This window comes from Alosa alosa, unplaced genomic scaffold, assembly GCF_017589495.1.
Source record: "Alosa alosa isolate M-15738 ecotype Scorff River unplaced genomic scaffold, AALO_Geno_1.1 AALO_1.0_unplaced_18, whole genome shotgun sequence".
In the NCBI taxonomy this organism is placed as follows: Eukaryota; Metazoa; Chordata; class Actinopteri; order Clupeiformes; family Clupeidae; genus Alosa; species Alosa alosa.
Genome location: NW_025962299.1, coordinates 46,097 through 62,557, shown reverse-complemented (window position 1 = coordinate 62,557; position 16,461 = coordinate 46,097). Strand labels below are relative to the sequence as shown.

At 37.6% G+C, this 16,461-nt stretch overlaps 1 protein-coding gene across 1 annotated transcript in view; it reads right to left on the bottom strand.

Annotated features, from left to right (window-relative positions):
• Window positions 1–4,163: 4,163 nt before the first annotated feature.
• Window positions 4,164–16,461, bottom strand: part of LOC125290171 (protein NLRC5-like) — a gene marked incomplete at both ends in the record, with an annotated part of 46,677 nt that continues 34,379 nt past the window's right edge. Inside the window, 16 exon segments of the mRNA XM_048237107.1 lie at window positions 4,164–4,337; window positions 5,362–5,535; window positions 5,966–6,139; window positions 6,460–6,642; window positions 6,953–7,126; window positions 7,681–7,854; window positions 8,737–8,919; window positions 9,096–9,269; window positions 9,660–9,833; window positions 10,068–10,250; window positions 13,824–13,997; window positions 14,111–14,284; window positions 14,411–14,584; window positions 14,825–14,998; window positions 15,157–15,330; window positions 15,942–16,121. Coding sequence (XP_048093064.1) covers window positions 4,164–4,337; window positions 5,362–5,535; window positions 5,966–6,139; window positions 6,460–6,642; window positions 6,953–7,126; window positions 7,681–7,854; window positions 8,737–8,919; window positions 9,096–9,269; window positions 9,660–9,833; window positions 10,068–10,250; window positions 13,824–13,997; window positions 14,111–14,284; window positions 14,411–14,584; window positions 14,825–14,998; window positions 15,157–15,330; window positions 15,942–16,121 — 2,817 coding nt within the window.

Genomic DNA, 16,461 nt, shown 5'->3' with positions numbered 1-16,461 from the left:
GTAGGCATGGGGACATGATGAAATAGGTTATCCAACTGTCGTGTGTTAAATTATTGTGATTCTGAGCCAGTGGTTTTCAAACATTATCATTGGACTCGGACATCTAACTAAATGCAACAGGCTCATATCGTCCTCGCGTTTAGCAAAATGAGGACCAGTGTTTTGTCAAATTGCAAATAGCTATTCGTTTTAACTATTTTTATGATAGTAGCCTATACAAAAAAGCACTTCATACTATCTTTAATCTTGGAATATGGGGAGGGAAGTGGCGGCTGCAGTCAGCCAAATATGAATGTAATTCTGCAGCATAAAGCAGATGTAATTTTTTATTGTACAGAAAAATAAAAATGACATGTCAAACAGTCAATTGACTACATTGCAGTCAAGAAGTAGGGGCAAATTAATTCTGAAACCAAAACGTGGGTCATAGTTGTCTAAGCCTCTATTAAGTAGCCCTGTTAAAAACGCCGCCAGATAGTATTAAATCAGCAACAACATTGTTTTCTGCAGAAGCCTACCCAAGGCTACAGATTAATTCTGAACAGTTATTTCTCTACTGGCTCAATTATCTCACCACTGTTTTGATTTGCGTAGTTCGTTAACCCCAACACTGACAATAATGTAGACAGCAAATTTCGATTTAGATTTTCGTGTAGTCAAGCCTTAAGCCATACCCAAGTAGCCTAAATCGAGGGTAATGTTTAATTATGCATGATTTATTTTGTTATTGAATCGTAGGCTGGGATTACTCAGAGGCAACAATTATGTAAGGGACGACAGGCAGGCAGATGTACAGTGGCGAGAGCCGACGACAGTGGCTGAAAGTGGTACTAAAGCTTCGCGCGCTTCACCGCACGTAATGTTAATGAAGTGGTCATTTGAAGCGATGCCCACTGTAGTCTGGAAAGTATTTTTTTGTGCAAATTAATAATTCTAAATGGATTTAGGTTTCTGGTTGATATTTACGCTTCTAACCACAATACATCTATATTTTAAAATGTCTTAGGCAGAAAATACATCATTTTAAAAATCAAGTTGCAGCCACGTGCACACAAGTTGAAGTCACACACCTGCAGATAATAATAGGCTACAAGGTGCACACTTTTGTTCAGTCAGTTGAGAATATGTAGTCTTTGACTTTAACATTTTCATGGAGTGGGAGATAATATGCTCTGCAAAATAGATAGACTTATAAGTAAACAATGTTGAGAATATAGTCAAAATCTCAACCCATATTCAAACTCTTTGACATGTGACTGTTAATTGCTGCTTCTCACAGGCTATCGTCAGCTGGCCTTAGCGCACTGGGCCACAAAGCTGATGATGTCCATGTGTAAATAGAGGAAAAATGAAAAATTTACTCTATAGAGTACAAAACTGTTTCACCAGCACATTTAAATGACACGTTTAAAAGTTAATTCAAAGCAGTCGTTCATTTTCAAGGTCAGCCTATATGAAGCAATGAATTAACTTGATGACCCTGAATGAAGAAAAACAGAGATAATTCACAGATTAAACTAAGGTAGTCCATCATTAAGTCTCTGTTATATGCAGGTGTGCCTGGTACTAAACGTCATTAACCACCTTAGTCCAGACTACTGAAGTTTGGAAACGATCATGGTTCAAACGTACAAAGTACTATGTAAGTACGACAGTTTTGGGAAACAGTCGTAACTTAGATGTTTGTTAGTTGAACGATCAAATTCTCATCAGAGAGATTTACAGTCAATACATTCCTTGGATGTATTAATCTTTAAACAACATAATCAGGGGTGAGCTTCTAGAAAAGTTAGCAACGATGTTGCTCAACCACTGTGGCACGACGCAACTTGCGATCAAACAACAACGTTGTTACACCTGTTTCCAGAAAGCATCGTACCTGTGTCGCAATTCGATATCTCCAGCGTTCGAACACTGTAGTTCCAACAACGCTGTTGATGATGCTGTGATACATATCATTGGTGGAAACAGTGGCAACGTGTAATACCCCCACCCTCTAGAAATTCTCTGCCACAGCCTATATCGACATTTTTCTAATTTAAACCAAAAGTGATTAATGCTGGCATTGTCATTGCCATCAGCAAAAACCTAAACCTATTGCAAGCATATAAAACAGTTTGCTTTAGCCGACCAATATTTGTCATTATTTGTGTTAAATATCACAAATATCATGTATCATTATTTGTGTTAAATGTTATATATAAATATATAGCCTAGAGGAATTTGTAAATGTAAATCAGGTTTATAGGCCAAGTGTACTTGCGTGTACAAGGAATTTGGCATGAGAGAGCAGTGCTCAACCACTTCCCCCATCCACATTTTTCCTACTGGTCGGGGATCGAACCGGCAACACTTCGGTTCCAAGCCCGAGGCCCTAACCAGTAGGCCATGGCTGCCACCACCAATTTTAGGGTATCTCGTGGCTTAACGGCAACGCGTCGGTACTCAATCACGCGGTGCACGCTCAATCAGAGTTCGCATCCCCTCTCTCCTTTTCACTTCTGAGTGAGTAGACCTACGATACACACAACAATAGGTTTTGACCCTAAATATTTATGCATATAGTTACTCTACATCAAGAGACCATTAGGGACATGACATCAGTCAAAAACAATTCTTTGAAATATAGTTGCACTGTTTTATTTGGTATTTCTACGTGTCACACTAGTTCACCTGCACATAGTCAGAAGCAAAAGAACAATCTCACTTCATAAGAGAATCGAACCTACAACGTTCGGACAACAAGTCACCTACTTTAGCCACTACACCAGTAATCACTATGCTGCTTCAAGGAGTGCTTCAATGTGAAGATTATAACACTAGTCTATCAAAAAGCAAGTCAACACTCGAATTAACATCAATAGCAAGAATGAGCCCAATAGGGGAGTCAGTCTCTTAATGAAAATTAAGCTACAGCATAGATCAATGATTGAGTCACGAGATAAACAACTAAGTCGTAATTTTTGGTTAGATGTTTGGGATTTTTGGTTAGGTGCTCCAAACACTGATGACATCACCAACTGAAACTACCAAGGAATGACACAAGTGCGACTGCTCAGGGGCAGTAGTCCAAAAGACCAAACTTTGCGTCCTTATTTGTGATTGAGAGTTCGAACTACCCTTTCTAGAAACACCAAATCCAAGAATGACGGATTGAACTACCAAGGTTGAGACGCAAGTTAGCCAACAATACTGTCTAGAAACGCACCCCAGATCTCCACTACAGTATTTCGAAAAGATACTGATAAGAACACGTTGTTGAGCGCAGATAGTCCCCATCCAGTGCTGCTGAAACGAGGGTTACCCCTTAGTCAATTATACAGAGTCCGGCGTATTTGCGAGACAGATAAGGAATTCAAAAAACAGTCCACAACTTTGCTCAACCGGTTTCGATCACTGGGTTACCCTGACAAAAGGTTAACCCCAGCCTTCGAAAAAGTAAGATCCTTGCAGAGATCAAATCTACTATCAAAGACAGAAAAAAAAGCAGACGCCCTTTTTCAGTGAATTACACTCACATATAACAAACTATCAAGTCCTATTAAATCAATTGTTAACACACATTGGCATATTCTATCAACAGACACCTCTTTGAAGAATACATTTACTGCACCACCTCTCTTTACTCAGAAGAGATCTAGTAATTCAAACAATTTATTGGCAAGGTCGGACATGGTTCGCACAGGGAAGTCCTCATTCATTAAAGGGTGCTTTCCTTGCAGAAATTGCGCTGCTTGTCCACACATAACACATTTAGCTGTATCCACATTCGAAAAATCTACAAAATTGATTCATTGATAAACTGTTCTACAAAAAACTTAATTTATCTTTTGCAATGCCCCTGTCAATTATCATACGTTAGGAAAACATTGAAACAATTAAGAACAAGACTGAGTGAAATCATATATTCTGCCATTGAAATGTTGTATATGTATGCATGCCTTATATAGGCTATAATTTATAACATATGAAAATGAATGATTAATCGATAATTGACCGTTAAATTTCCTTATTTTAAAACTAAGGAAACTTCTTCAAATGCCCATCCCTAGTTACTGTAAAGCTGTGCTTTATAAAATAGGTAAGTGGAATTTCATGTCCCGTCATTGTGACTATTAGGTTATGTTTATTTTGCTACATCGTACACTCATCAGTTTACTTACAGCAGTTTCTGCAGTTTACAGTGTCTATACTCTAGTAGAGCAGATATGTGCAACACTCCTTGGTCTTTTATTTTATTCCGACTCATATTCAACTCTATCAGGTGTGAGGAGTTTGCTAAGAGAGCTGAATTCAGATGAGCACAGCCCTCATGTGTTATGTTGCAGTCATTAAGCCTGTAGGGAGAGAGATTGGGGTGGGTTAGGGTGAGTGGCCTCCATTACTGACTCCACATGTACAGTTATGACATGGTAGAAAATATATGGTCACAGAATATTCTGAATGGTCCACAGTGTAAATAACATGATCCTTTTAGTGATCAAGTGAGAGGAGGGGGGATTAAACATGCATGTAGAGACAGAGAGAGAAACATTCTTTATGTACTAAACTCAGGCCATAACAAATGCAAATGCTATTAAAGGGTTCACTACTGCAAGACACAGCTGGTACTTTCAATGTGTATATGCATGGAGCATGAGAGTTAAGACAATCCTCTCCAACACTCTCTTTGCAGCCAATCAAAATAACGACAAGTACTTTATAACTCCTTTGTAATGTGATATTACTTTATAACTACTTTGTAATGCTGTACGTAAGGGATAACGGCCGCTGAGGTGTCCTGTTATAAGGAATTAATGGACGAGGGTGAGGGGCAAATAACTCCCCGACACGCAGCCTCCACCCGAGTCCATTAATTCCACATAAATGGACACACCTCGAAGGCCGTTATCCCGCTTATCACCCCGTTGCCACTGTAAAGCAAAGGAAACACGCGGTTCCGTTTAAAAAGCAGCTCACTAGTTCAGCTTGTACAACTTTTGTTGGCCCTATAACAGCGATAGCATGGACAGTTAGCTTGTTTACCGTTGATTCCATTGTTGCGAAGCCTGCCTCCAGGCTCAACCGTCGTCCTACTATCGTTGTTATAGTTATCATTCATAAGCATTGATATGGAACGGTGATTAAACTTTTTTACCAGATCTACTTCATAGGTGTCCCGTTATTCAGAATTAAAAGCCACCCCGCCAACCAGTCAGAAAAGAGTATTTCTTCTCTCCGGGTGATAAGCCTTAATAGCATGTTACTGTAAAGCTGTGCTTTATAGAATAGGTACTCCTATACTGGAATTTTTCAGTTCTGCCATTGCGACTATTAAGTTATGTTTGTTTTACTACATCATACAATCATCAGTTTACTCACTCCAGTTTCTGTAGTTTACAGTCTGAATCCTTTAGTACAGCAGAGATGAAAACCACTCCTGGGTCTTTTATTGTATTCCCACTGAGACTCAGTTCTACCAGGTGTGAGAGGTTTGATAAGAGAGCTGGAGTCAGATGAGCACAGCCCTCATCTGTTATGTTGTTGTTATTAAGCCTGCAGGGAGAGAGGGTTGGGGTGGCTTAGGGTGAGTGGCATCCATTACTGACTCCATATGTACAATTATAACATGGCAGAAAATGTATGGCTTCAGAGAAGTCTTCAGCTCACAATGATGAGGCAAACGTTCCTCGGATTAATAAATTGTATAGTGAATATTGGTGAAAACATGAATGTTTTAACATGCATTCCTTCCAAATAAAAACATCTTATCAATATTCATTACTTTAATTCTGTAATGATTCATTTGTGTTCTCCCTATTAATGAACATTGCCTGTTCTAACACTACAGAAATGCTATTATGATTGTCTTAACATTGGGGTAAAAGAAAGAGAAATGTCTTGTCTCTTTCTTTGATCTGAAACAGTTTAAATAATAAAAAATTTTAGTAAAGTGAAAAATGCTCAAACAAGGTAAACCACTAACGCCAGTTTTTTCAATTTGCAGTGTGAATCCTTCAGTAGGGCACAGAACTGCTGCACTTTTGAGTCTCCTGGTATCTTCCCACTCAGATCCAGCTCTGTCAGGAGTAAGGGATTTTTACCAAGAACTTCAGTCAGATAATTATATGCCTCCTCTGCAGCATCAGTCTTCAACAATCTGTAGACAAAGGAAGAGTACATATGTCAATAATCATTCATTAACTGTCTATTATCACAATGTTCCTAAATATGTGAGAATGAAATCAGGCAACACATTAAAGAATATATCATACCTACAACCCAATATAATTGAATTAACAAGCTTAACTTTTAAACTACCTGTTTTGAGTAAAGGAAGTAAAAGTAGCTTCTTTTTCTAAAACTCTTTTTCACATTCTGTCACAAATTATTATTTTTTCTTTTTGGTATTTTAAATCTTTAAGTTATGTATTTAGTTCATAACTTACCATATGGTATTATTATACCATAATATCTCACCTCAGGGTCTGAAGTTTACAGTTTAGATCATTAATTAAATTATAGAAGTCAGTGAGCAGCTCCAATGCAGAGTCTCCAGGGTCGTTTCCTCTCAGGTCCAGCTCTACCAGGTGTAAGGGGTTTGATTTCAGAGCTGAGGTCAGAGCTGCATAACCTTCTCCTGTTATACTACACTCTGAGACTCTGGAGAAAGGCAACAGAACATGTTATATGAAATATGCAATCATCAAATATTAAATCATCCACATACTGCTAATTTCAAACCTCATGATTATTTGATTACTGTCATTGAGGGTTATGAAATTATCTCTGTCTAAACAACACCAATATGAATGTACTGCATGTGTTTTCACTATCAAATGGTCTAATTTTAAATTAATGAAACATTCGCTCTATGTTCTGTAAAAACTCAATTTTACAAGAATTAATATTAAAATCAAATTGCAGATGCATAATATTGGTTATCTTATTCCTATTTTCTGCCATTACTCACTCCAGTTTCTGTAATTTACACTCTGGTTTCTCCAATAGCGCAGAGATGTGCTTCACTCCTGAGTCTCCTAGATTATTCCCACTCAGATTCAGCTGTATCAGGTGTGAGGGGTTTGATCTCAGAGCTGAAGTCAGAGCAGCACAGCCTTCTTCTGTTACACTGCTGCCATTAAGCCTGGAGAGAGAAGAAAGAGGGGAGAGTTTCAGAGAACTCAACAACATAATGCCTCCGTCCACAGCTAACACCCATGCAGAGGCAAAAACAGCCTGTCAAAACAGCCAAATTCCCACTCTGGCATATCAGATGCTCATATAACTAGGTATGTGTGCTTGAACCAGAACAGACTATCTTATCCCCAGCATTGACATAGACATTAGACTTAAATAAAAAATCCTAATTAATTTACACAATTCAGACTTAATCAAGATAGAATGGCAGTGTTTCACTGAGACTAATTCTATGTTCACTGAAAACTTAATATATTGTAATAGTTCACCCATAAACTAAAAACATTGAATTAGTGAAGAGAAAAGGTAAGGTTTTTGGTTCATCTTGAAAATCAATTGAACAATTTTCTGTTGTTTACTGCATATACTGTAAGGTATACATGGCCAGAAAAAAACAAAATAATTAAGAACTTTTCAGTCTGTTTGACAAACACATTATTACTTATTTTGTGTTAAAAGAATGTGTAGATTTGTAAATGGATTGAAAGTGGGGAGACTAACTTAAGTTTCTTCAGTTTGCAATGCGAGTCCTCCAGCAGGGCAGAGAACTGCTTCACTCCTGAGTTTCCTGGTTTCTTCTCACTCAGATCCAGCTCTGTCAGGAGTAACGGGTTTTTATCTAGAACTGAAATCAGATATGCAAAGGCTTTCTCTGCAGCATCAGTCTTCAACAACCTGTAGACAAAGGATGAGTACATATATGTCAATCATTCATTAACTGTCTACTATCACAATATTCCTAAATATTTCAGAATCAAATCAGGCAAGACATTAAAGAATACATCTTATACCTACAACCCAATATAATTGGATTAACTTGCTTAATCTTTAAACTATCTCTTTTGACAAGCTTATTTTGCTAAATTTTAATCAAATCAATTAATCATTTTGTCAATTTTTTTATTTTTTTAGTAATTTAAGTATATAGTTCGCATTCTCTCACTTCAGAGTCAGAAGTTGTATATTATTCATTTAGCTCATCACTTATATACCATAAGGGTACGTTCAGACTTAGCGTCTTTTTCTGACACAAGAAGTTGTGCAGACCGCTTTTTCAGTTTGAAAAAAAAAGCTGCCATCGTATTGTTCCAAAAAGCAGCCGGAAGCGTCTTTTTGCGATAGACAAAGTGAGTAACGTTACGTGTGGGTACAAAATGTTGTGGAAGAGAAAACTCATGTTAGCTATTGCTTTTGGTATGTTATGGTAAAGTTGTGAAGTCAAACAATTCCCTATGCTCAGACACTAACACGAGCCTCTCGACCGGTGTTCTGTCACCTACTCCATTTTTTACTTGGTTGTCATGGGAAACCACAGGTCTCAGTAATCTGCTTGTGATTGGTCATCTGTAAAAAAGACAGCATGACGTATGGCGTTTTTCCGCTAGAAGTTTAACCTTTCTTGACTTCTGAGCTGCAGAAAAGATTTGGTTGCAGTCGCGTTTTAAAAGAAGCCGGCGACTTTTTGAAAACACGGTCTACTCCATAGGGTTATAATGTAAAACGGACACCGGCAGCTGAGAAAAAGACGCTTAGTCTGAATGTACCCTAAGATCTCACCTCAGGGTCTGAAGTTTAAAGTTTGGATCATTAATTAAATTATAGAAGTCAGTGAGAAGCTCCACTCCAGATTCTCCAGGGTCGTTTCCTCTCAGGTCCAGTTCTACCAGGTGTGAGGGGTTTGATTTCAGAGCTGATGTCAGAGCAGCATATCCTTCTCCTGTTACATTACAATCTGAGAGTCTTGAAAAAGGGATAAAACATGTATTATATGATAAAATCAAGTTATATTAAATTATAATTAAATAATAATAATATTAAATCAATATTATATCAATAATATTAAGTCAATACTAAAATCAAATTGCAGATGCATAATATTGGTTATCTTATTCCTATTTTCTGCCATAATTACTCACTCCAGTTTCTGTAATTTACACTCTGGTTTCTCCAATAGAGCAGAGATGTGCTTCACTCCTGAGTCTCCTAGTTCATTCCCACTCAGATTCAGCTGTATCAGGTGTGAGGGGTTTGATCTCAGAGCTGAAGTCAGAGCAGCACAGCCTTCTTCTGTTACACTGCTGCTATTAAGCCTGGAGATTTCAGAGAACTCAACAACATAATGCCTCCGTCCACAGCTAACACCCATGCAGAGGCAAAAACAGCCAAATTCACACTCTGATATATCAGATGCTTATGTAAAAACAAATAATCCTAATTCATTTACAAAATTCACACTGAACCTAAACAGAATTATAGTGTTTCACTGAGACTAATTCTATGTTCACCGATGTTTTGTGAAACCTAAAAATACTTTTTGGTCTTTGGTTCATCTTGAAAATCAAATTGAACAATTATATATCCGAACACTGCATGTGGTGTTTTGTGTTGGTTACTGCACATACTGTAAGGTACACATGACCAGAAAAAAGTAAAACAAGAACATGTATATTTGTATATGGATGGCAAGTCGGGACACTAACTTAAGTTTCTTCAGTTTGCAGTGTGAATCCTCCAGTAGAGCAGAGAACTGCTTCACCCCTGAGTCTCCTGGTTTCTTCCCACTCAGATCCAGCTCTGTCAGGAGTAACAGGTTTCTACCTACAACTTCAGTTAGATAATTATAGGCTTTCTCTGCAGCATCAGTCTTCAACAACCTGTAGACAAAGGAGGAGGACATTAATGTCAATAATCATTCATTAATTGTCTACAGGCAAAACATTAAAGAATATATCTTATACCTACAATTCTACACAATTTAATTGAATCAACTAGCTTAACTTTTTATCTAGCTGCTTTGACTAGCGTCTTCTCTCTAAACCTATTCTTCACGTTCTGTCATGAATTGAAAATTATTGTATTGATGTACCCTTTTCATCAAATTCTCTCACCTCAATGTCTTAAGTTTACATTTTTTATCACTAACTAAAATGTCAAAATCAGTGAGCAGCTCCACTGCAGAGTCTCCAGGGTCGTTTCCTCTCAGGTCCAGCTCTACCAGGTGTGAGGGGTTTGATTTCAGAGCTGATGTCAGAGCAGCATATCCTTCTCCTGTTACACTACAATCTGAAAGTCTAGAAAAGAGAAATTTCAATGTTGCCTTAGAGCATCATAAGATGATAAACAAATGTGCATTTCAAATGACTGCTGGTTATCTGTGATCTGCAATTAAGGGATTATTATGTTCCATGTTTGAGTGTACTTGAGTTTCTCTCTTTCACCATTTTCTCTGTGTTTACCTGTCTGCTGTCATGTGATCTGATCTTCGCCCCTCCCCATATTTGGTCCGCACTTACTACTGTATCTTGTTTGGTCTCATCCAATCTTCTGTTAATTTGTCTGTGTATTTCTAATCCTGATTTATCCTTTGTCCTTTGTCAGATTGTCTCCCTTGTTGTGTGTTTCATCCAAGAACCTGTGAGTTTGTCTCTAACAAGTCTCTAACGTTGTATGTTTCCTGGTTTTGACTTATTCCTGTCTTTTGGATTGTGCCCTCTGCCTCACGTTTTGGATTGTCTGCCTATCTATTTGTCTGCAATCTGTCTGAGACCCCAAGCCTGTCACTTGGATTGTGTCTGGATTTGTCACAAATAAAATGTGTTTGACTGTACTCCTGCCTCAAGAGTCTTGTGCTTGTGATGTCCTGCTCACCCCTGATAGTGGAGTGGTAATTGGGAGAATTGGGAGAATTTACACTTTCATCTATGTACTGTGGGATCAAATTCCCACTTTACTAATATGGTTTTACTTTTAGTATGAACATGATTAAAACATTATTAACAGATGATGATTCTGTTTCTTTAATCACAATTATTTCATTGTGATTGCTGCAAAGAAATTACACTATTCAGTCAGTGCATGCATTACATAGAATGTCTTTGAATTAGGCTACTTATTTTATTACTCTTTGTACAGAAAAAAAACCCTTTTTTGAGCTTTTAACCAACACTATATAATATATCCGTCATTAGCCCCGTTTACATGGGCACTTTCAATTCGATTAGAATCAGAAAAATAGCTAAATTGGAATAAAAATGACACAAACACCTTGATTGGAAAAAAAACTGCCGATATGGGGTCTGTTTCTACAAAAGTTAGCTGCATCGTTGCTAAATCACTTTGGTATGACGCCACTTTTGCTCAAACAAATACGTTGTAACACTTGTGAAAGCGTTTTTGCTTGGTGGTTGTTCCATAGTTCAAACATTGCAGCATTAGTGATGTCATGCTATACGTTGATGGTAAAATTAGTCCTGGACATTTACTAAGGCATCAACAGAGCTACATAATACATACAAATTATTGAGAATGCACAACCTATTGATAATTAATGGAAGAAAATGTTTCTGCCGTGTCCCAATAGTTTATTAATTTCAGCCTCTGCTCATGTGCAGGCGTGAATGAGTGGATGTTGTGGATGCAGCTGTGTACCTCCGTCATTCCACCCCTGCACTCAAGATGAGTGAATGTAAATGTAAAACATTATTTAGAAGTAAGTATATATACTCTTTTGATCCCGTAAGGGAAATTTGTGAATTAGTGAAACACACTCAGCACACAGTGTACACACAGTGAGGTGAAGCACACACTAATCCCGGCGCAGTGAGCTGCCTGCAACAACATCGGCACTCGGGGAGCAGTGAGGGGTTAGGTGCCTTGCTCAAGGGCACTTCAGCCGCTTCCTACTGGTCGGGGTTCGAACCGGCAACCCTCCGGTTACAAGTCCTAAGCGCTAACCAGTAGGCCACAGCTGCCCACAATTTTTAGTGAAATACTCATTTGGGGTGTTCCCCTATGAACATATAGGGCCAATCTAGTCAAACTAGTGTAATTAAAATGTTGACAACCACAAAATATCCATGAATGATGCAACAACTACTACTCTTGACCTGTAGTTCCACCACCAAACTTTCTGCCCATAGAAGCCTCAACTTCTCTTTCTTGAAACACCAAATCCAAGAACAATGGTTCTAACTCCATATAGCTTTCAGATATAACCTCCGGAGTACATAATGGAGGTTTGTCAAACGGAGGTCCTACCCTTCGGATGATTCAGATATGATGCTAACCTCTTGGACCTAATACTGACCTTATAATGGACGTATCTGTGAACTACATACACGCACATTACAGAATCTCTGTGTGGTTGTCGAGTGAGGGGTGGGGGCTTGTAGAGTTCACAAGATCACGAGATATGACGCGAGAATATATGCGGCCGCTGCCTGTCACAGCTGCTTTTGTTTACAACGTAGCTTATGCATTATGTAGGCTAAAGAAGACAAATCTATTGTGCGTAGGCTAATACTTGAAGTAGGCTAGTCAAGTAAGCAAACAGTATTTGTATGTGTGCTTCGGAATAAACACATTTATCTGTTTTCAACGTTATGTACCAGAATTACTTGGCTATAGAACCCCACATCTGGTTTGCGTTGGAGAGAGAGCATGCACAAACTTTATGGTAGGCTACCAGCCAATTCAGTAGGCTAACTCAAGACTGCAAGGCCATCATACAACGCTTTTAAGCAATAAACAAAATGCTAACATAACAGTGAAGTTGTTCGTTTTTCATGGTTTATTTTTCCAAAAAGCATCCTCTCCCCATGTGTCTATTGCTTTTAATGTAGGGAGCTTGTAACAAAGTTGGCTTTTCTTCGTTTTCATTTTCTCTAGGCATACATGCTCAAGAAATATCAGCGAGCTCAGCGAGGTATCAATGAACAGAAAACCGTGTTGGCTAACAATTTATTAAATACTCCTGTTATTGTCGTCCAACGACGACGCTGTAGGCTACTGCCTTTTCAGCGCCTTCTGCTTATGGTGATTCAGTCTTTTGAATTCGTTTGGGCTTGCCATGCAGTTGTAGGCTACAACATCTCTTGCCGTTCCCTTCATGTGTTCTATCAAAATGTTGTATGCCCTCGTGGACAGTAGCTCCATTCTGACACAACACATTTACATAATGTCCGGAGGAAATACTAGGGGGGGAGTAGTATAAACACCGGGTGAATTCGGACTTCCACATGACCAGTTATGTCGTTCAGATATACGGCCCCACCGTTTAACATCGGCAGAACCTCCGGTCTTACACGTATATCTGAAAGCGCTTATAGATTGTGATGGATGTTAGCCAACTCCCTCTTCTAGAAATGCACCCCCCTGATTAGAATCAGAATGAAAGGGGTAATGTATAATGTCCTTATTCTTATTGAAGAGTCATGTCTACAGTCAATCGCAAAGATGCAGTACCCTCCAGAATTATTGCCACTTTTGGTAAAGTTGACTAAGAACAGGTATATATAATATTTTGGAGATTTATTGTAATCTCACAATGAAAACAATGAGGAAAAATCCATCCATTAAGGGAAGCAAATTTCTTCACAGAAAAAGGAAAATCTGATAAAGAAATAAATATTTCTAGACAATTATTGGCAAAGATTTTAGAGTGCTGGTAAACCTCTGATTGCAATGCAATGTTCCAGATGTAAACAGAAGACAGGAAATATTCATTAGGAATAGTTAAATCAGAATGACAAAAAAACGTGACTATTATATCAACTAGCATTTCATATTTTTTATAATGATGAGTGTACAATTAATGTTCAGACTTTTGTGATGATGATTAGCTTATTATTAAAGAAAATACTTACATCAGTCTCTGTAAATTACAGCTTGGATTCTCCAGTAGAGCAGAGATGTGCTTCACTCCTGAGTCTCCTAGTTTATTTCCACTCAGATTCAACTCCATCAGGTGAGAGGGGTTTAATTTCAGATCTGAAATCAGAGTATCACAGCCTTCGGCTGTCATACTACTGTTACTAAGACTGTAGAGAGAGAGATTGAAATATGTGGTCATAAAGTGATATTAACAACTGAATTTAGGGAGAAAGATTGCTTTAATTCTTTTGCTTCATAAAGAGTGTGAAAATAAACCAACTTAAGTTGTGTCAGTGTGCACTGTGAATCCCCGAACAGGGCAGAGATCTGCTTCACTCCTGAGTCTCCTGATATTTTCTCACTCAGATCCAGCTCTGTCAGGAGTAAGGGGTTTGTGCCTACTACTGAAGTCAGATATGCACAGGCTTGCTCTGCAGCATCACTCTTCAACAAGCTACAGATAGAAAGACGTCAATGTGAATAATGTTATAAATAATATAAACACAAATATATGCATCCTTTATATACTTAATTTGTTCCCTAAACCACTGTGCTTTACATGGACATTATTTATTCTCACCTCAGTGTCTTCAGTTTACAGTCAGGATCCTGCACTAAATTTATGAGCAGCTCCACTCCTGAGTATCCAGGGTTGTTGCCTCTCAGGTCCAGCTCTATCAGCTGGGAGGGAGGGGATCTAATAGCTGAAGCCAGAGCAGTATATCCTTCCACTGTTATATGGCAGTCTGACAGTCTAGAAAAAGAAGTTATTGCTTATTGCTTTGGTTTGAAAACTATATGAAATAAAACTATTAAGAAAGTGTGAAATTATCAGATAAATCTGCTAAATGAATGAATGTAAATTTAAAAGATTATATCATATTGAACAGTGTAGATATGAGTTCGGAATTCAATCTCCATTTCCAGATACATATACGGCGTGACATTCATATTGTACTAATGAGGGTGATGGTCTTATCATCCCACAACTTACTCCAGCTTCTGTAGATTGCAGTGTGGATTCTGTAGCAGAGCAGAGATGTGCTTCACTCCTGAGTCTCCTAGTTTATTCCCACTCAGATTCAGCTCTATCAGATGTGAGACGTTTGATTTGAGAGCTGAGGTCAGAGTAGAACAGCCTTTTTCTGTTATGTTGCTGTTATTAAGCCTGTAGGAAGAGTTCATAACATTATGTTTTGATCAAACGTTCATAACTTTATGTTGATGAAATATATTATTATACTGCTGAGCTTAGAAAATAAACATTTCTGTTACATAATGACTGCCATCTGGGAAGATACTGTTGAAATAAATCAGATTCCCTACATTATATTTCCCAGTTTGCAGTGGGAATCCTCCAGTAGAGCACAGAACTGCTTCACTCCTGAGTCTCCCAGTTTCTTCTCACTCAAATCCAGCTGTGTCAGCAGTAACGTGTTTGTACCTAGAACCTTAGTCAGATAATCAAAGGCTTTTCCTGCGGCATCACTCTTCAACAACCTGTAAAGAAGAAGAGTATGTTAATGTAACCAGTTAATGACAGACTGCTTACAGTCTTATCACATATTCAGAAGAGATATCAGGCCATATGGATACTATCAGCTCTGATGTTCAGTCATTTAAGTAGTTCTATTTTGCTATTACATTTATTTCCTGAAATAAAGAATCACAACCTAAAATGTCATTTCTGTTACTATTAATATTTTTAATACATGAACATATATAATTCTACTATGATTTGATAAATATATATATATATACATGTTTTGCTTTTTCATTTCATTCATTCTATTTTGCCTTTCATCTCTAAAATTGTAAAAAAATCCACATCATTTATTGATTTATTTTCAAACCTGTTGATCACACTGTTTTGACGAAATGCAAACAATTTGTGAATTATTACTTGGGTAGAGTATGCTTAACATAAAACAATTATCAGTCATAAACAGATAATTACCTCATATATAGCTTTCACAAAAAAAAACTCATACATGCTTTTCAGTATTAAATCAATAAATTATTAATTTAGTTAATAGATAGATAGATAGATACTTTATTGATCCCCAAGGGGAAATTCAAGAATCACTTATATATACCATAATATCTAACCTCAGGGTCTGAAGTTTAAACTTCGATCATTAATGAAATTATAGAAGTCAGTGAGCAGCTCCACTCCAGAGTCTCCAGGGTCGTTTCCTCTCAGATCCAGCTCTACCAGGTGTGAAGGGTTTGATTTTAGAGCTGATGTCAGAGCTGCATAACCTTCTCCTGTTACACTACAGTCTGAAAGTCTGTCATCAAGATTAAAACAAAAAAGCTTGAAATATTTACTTTATATGTAATGAATCTAGAATATGTGAATGTTTCACATTTTAAAACCTTTCCACAATATTCTATTTTATTGGATCCACCTGTGTATATATATACTGCTTATATCACATACTTTTTATTTTAAACGTAACAATTATTGAGTACACATATCTGAGAGTTATGAAATGACCTCATCTGAAAAACACAAATATGGATATACAGCGTGTGTTTTGATATCAGATGGTATAATTTTAAAAGAATAAAACATTCTCCCTGTGTTCTGTAATAACTATTTACAATTACCAATATTAAAATCAAATT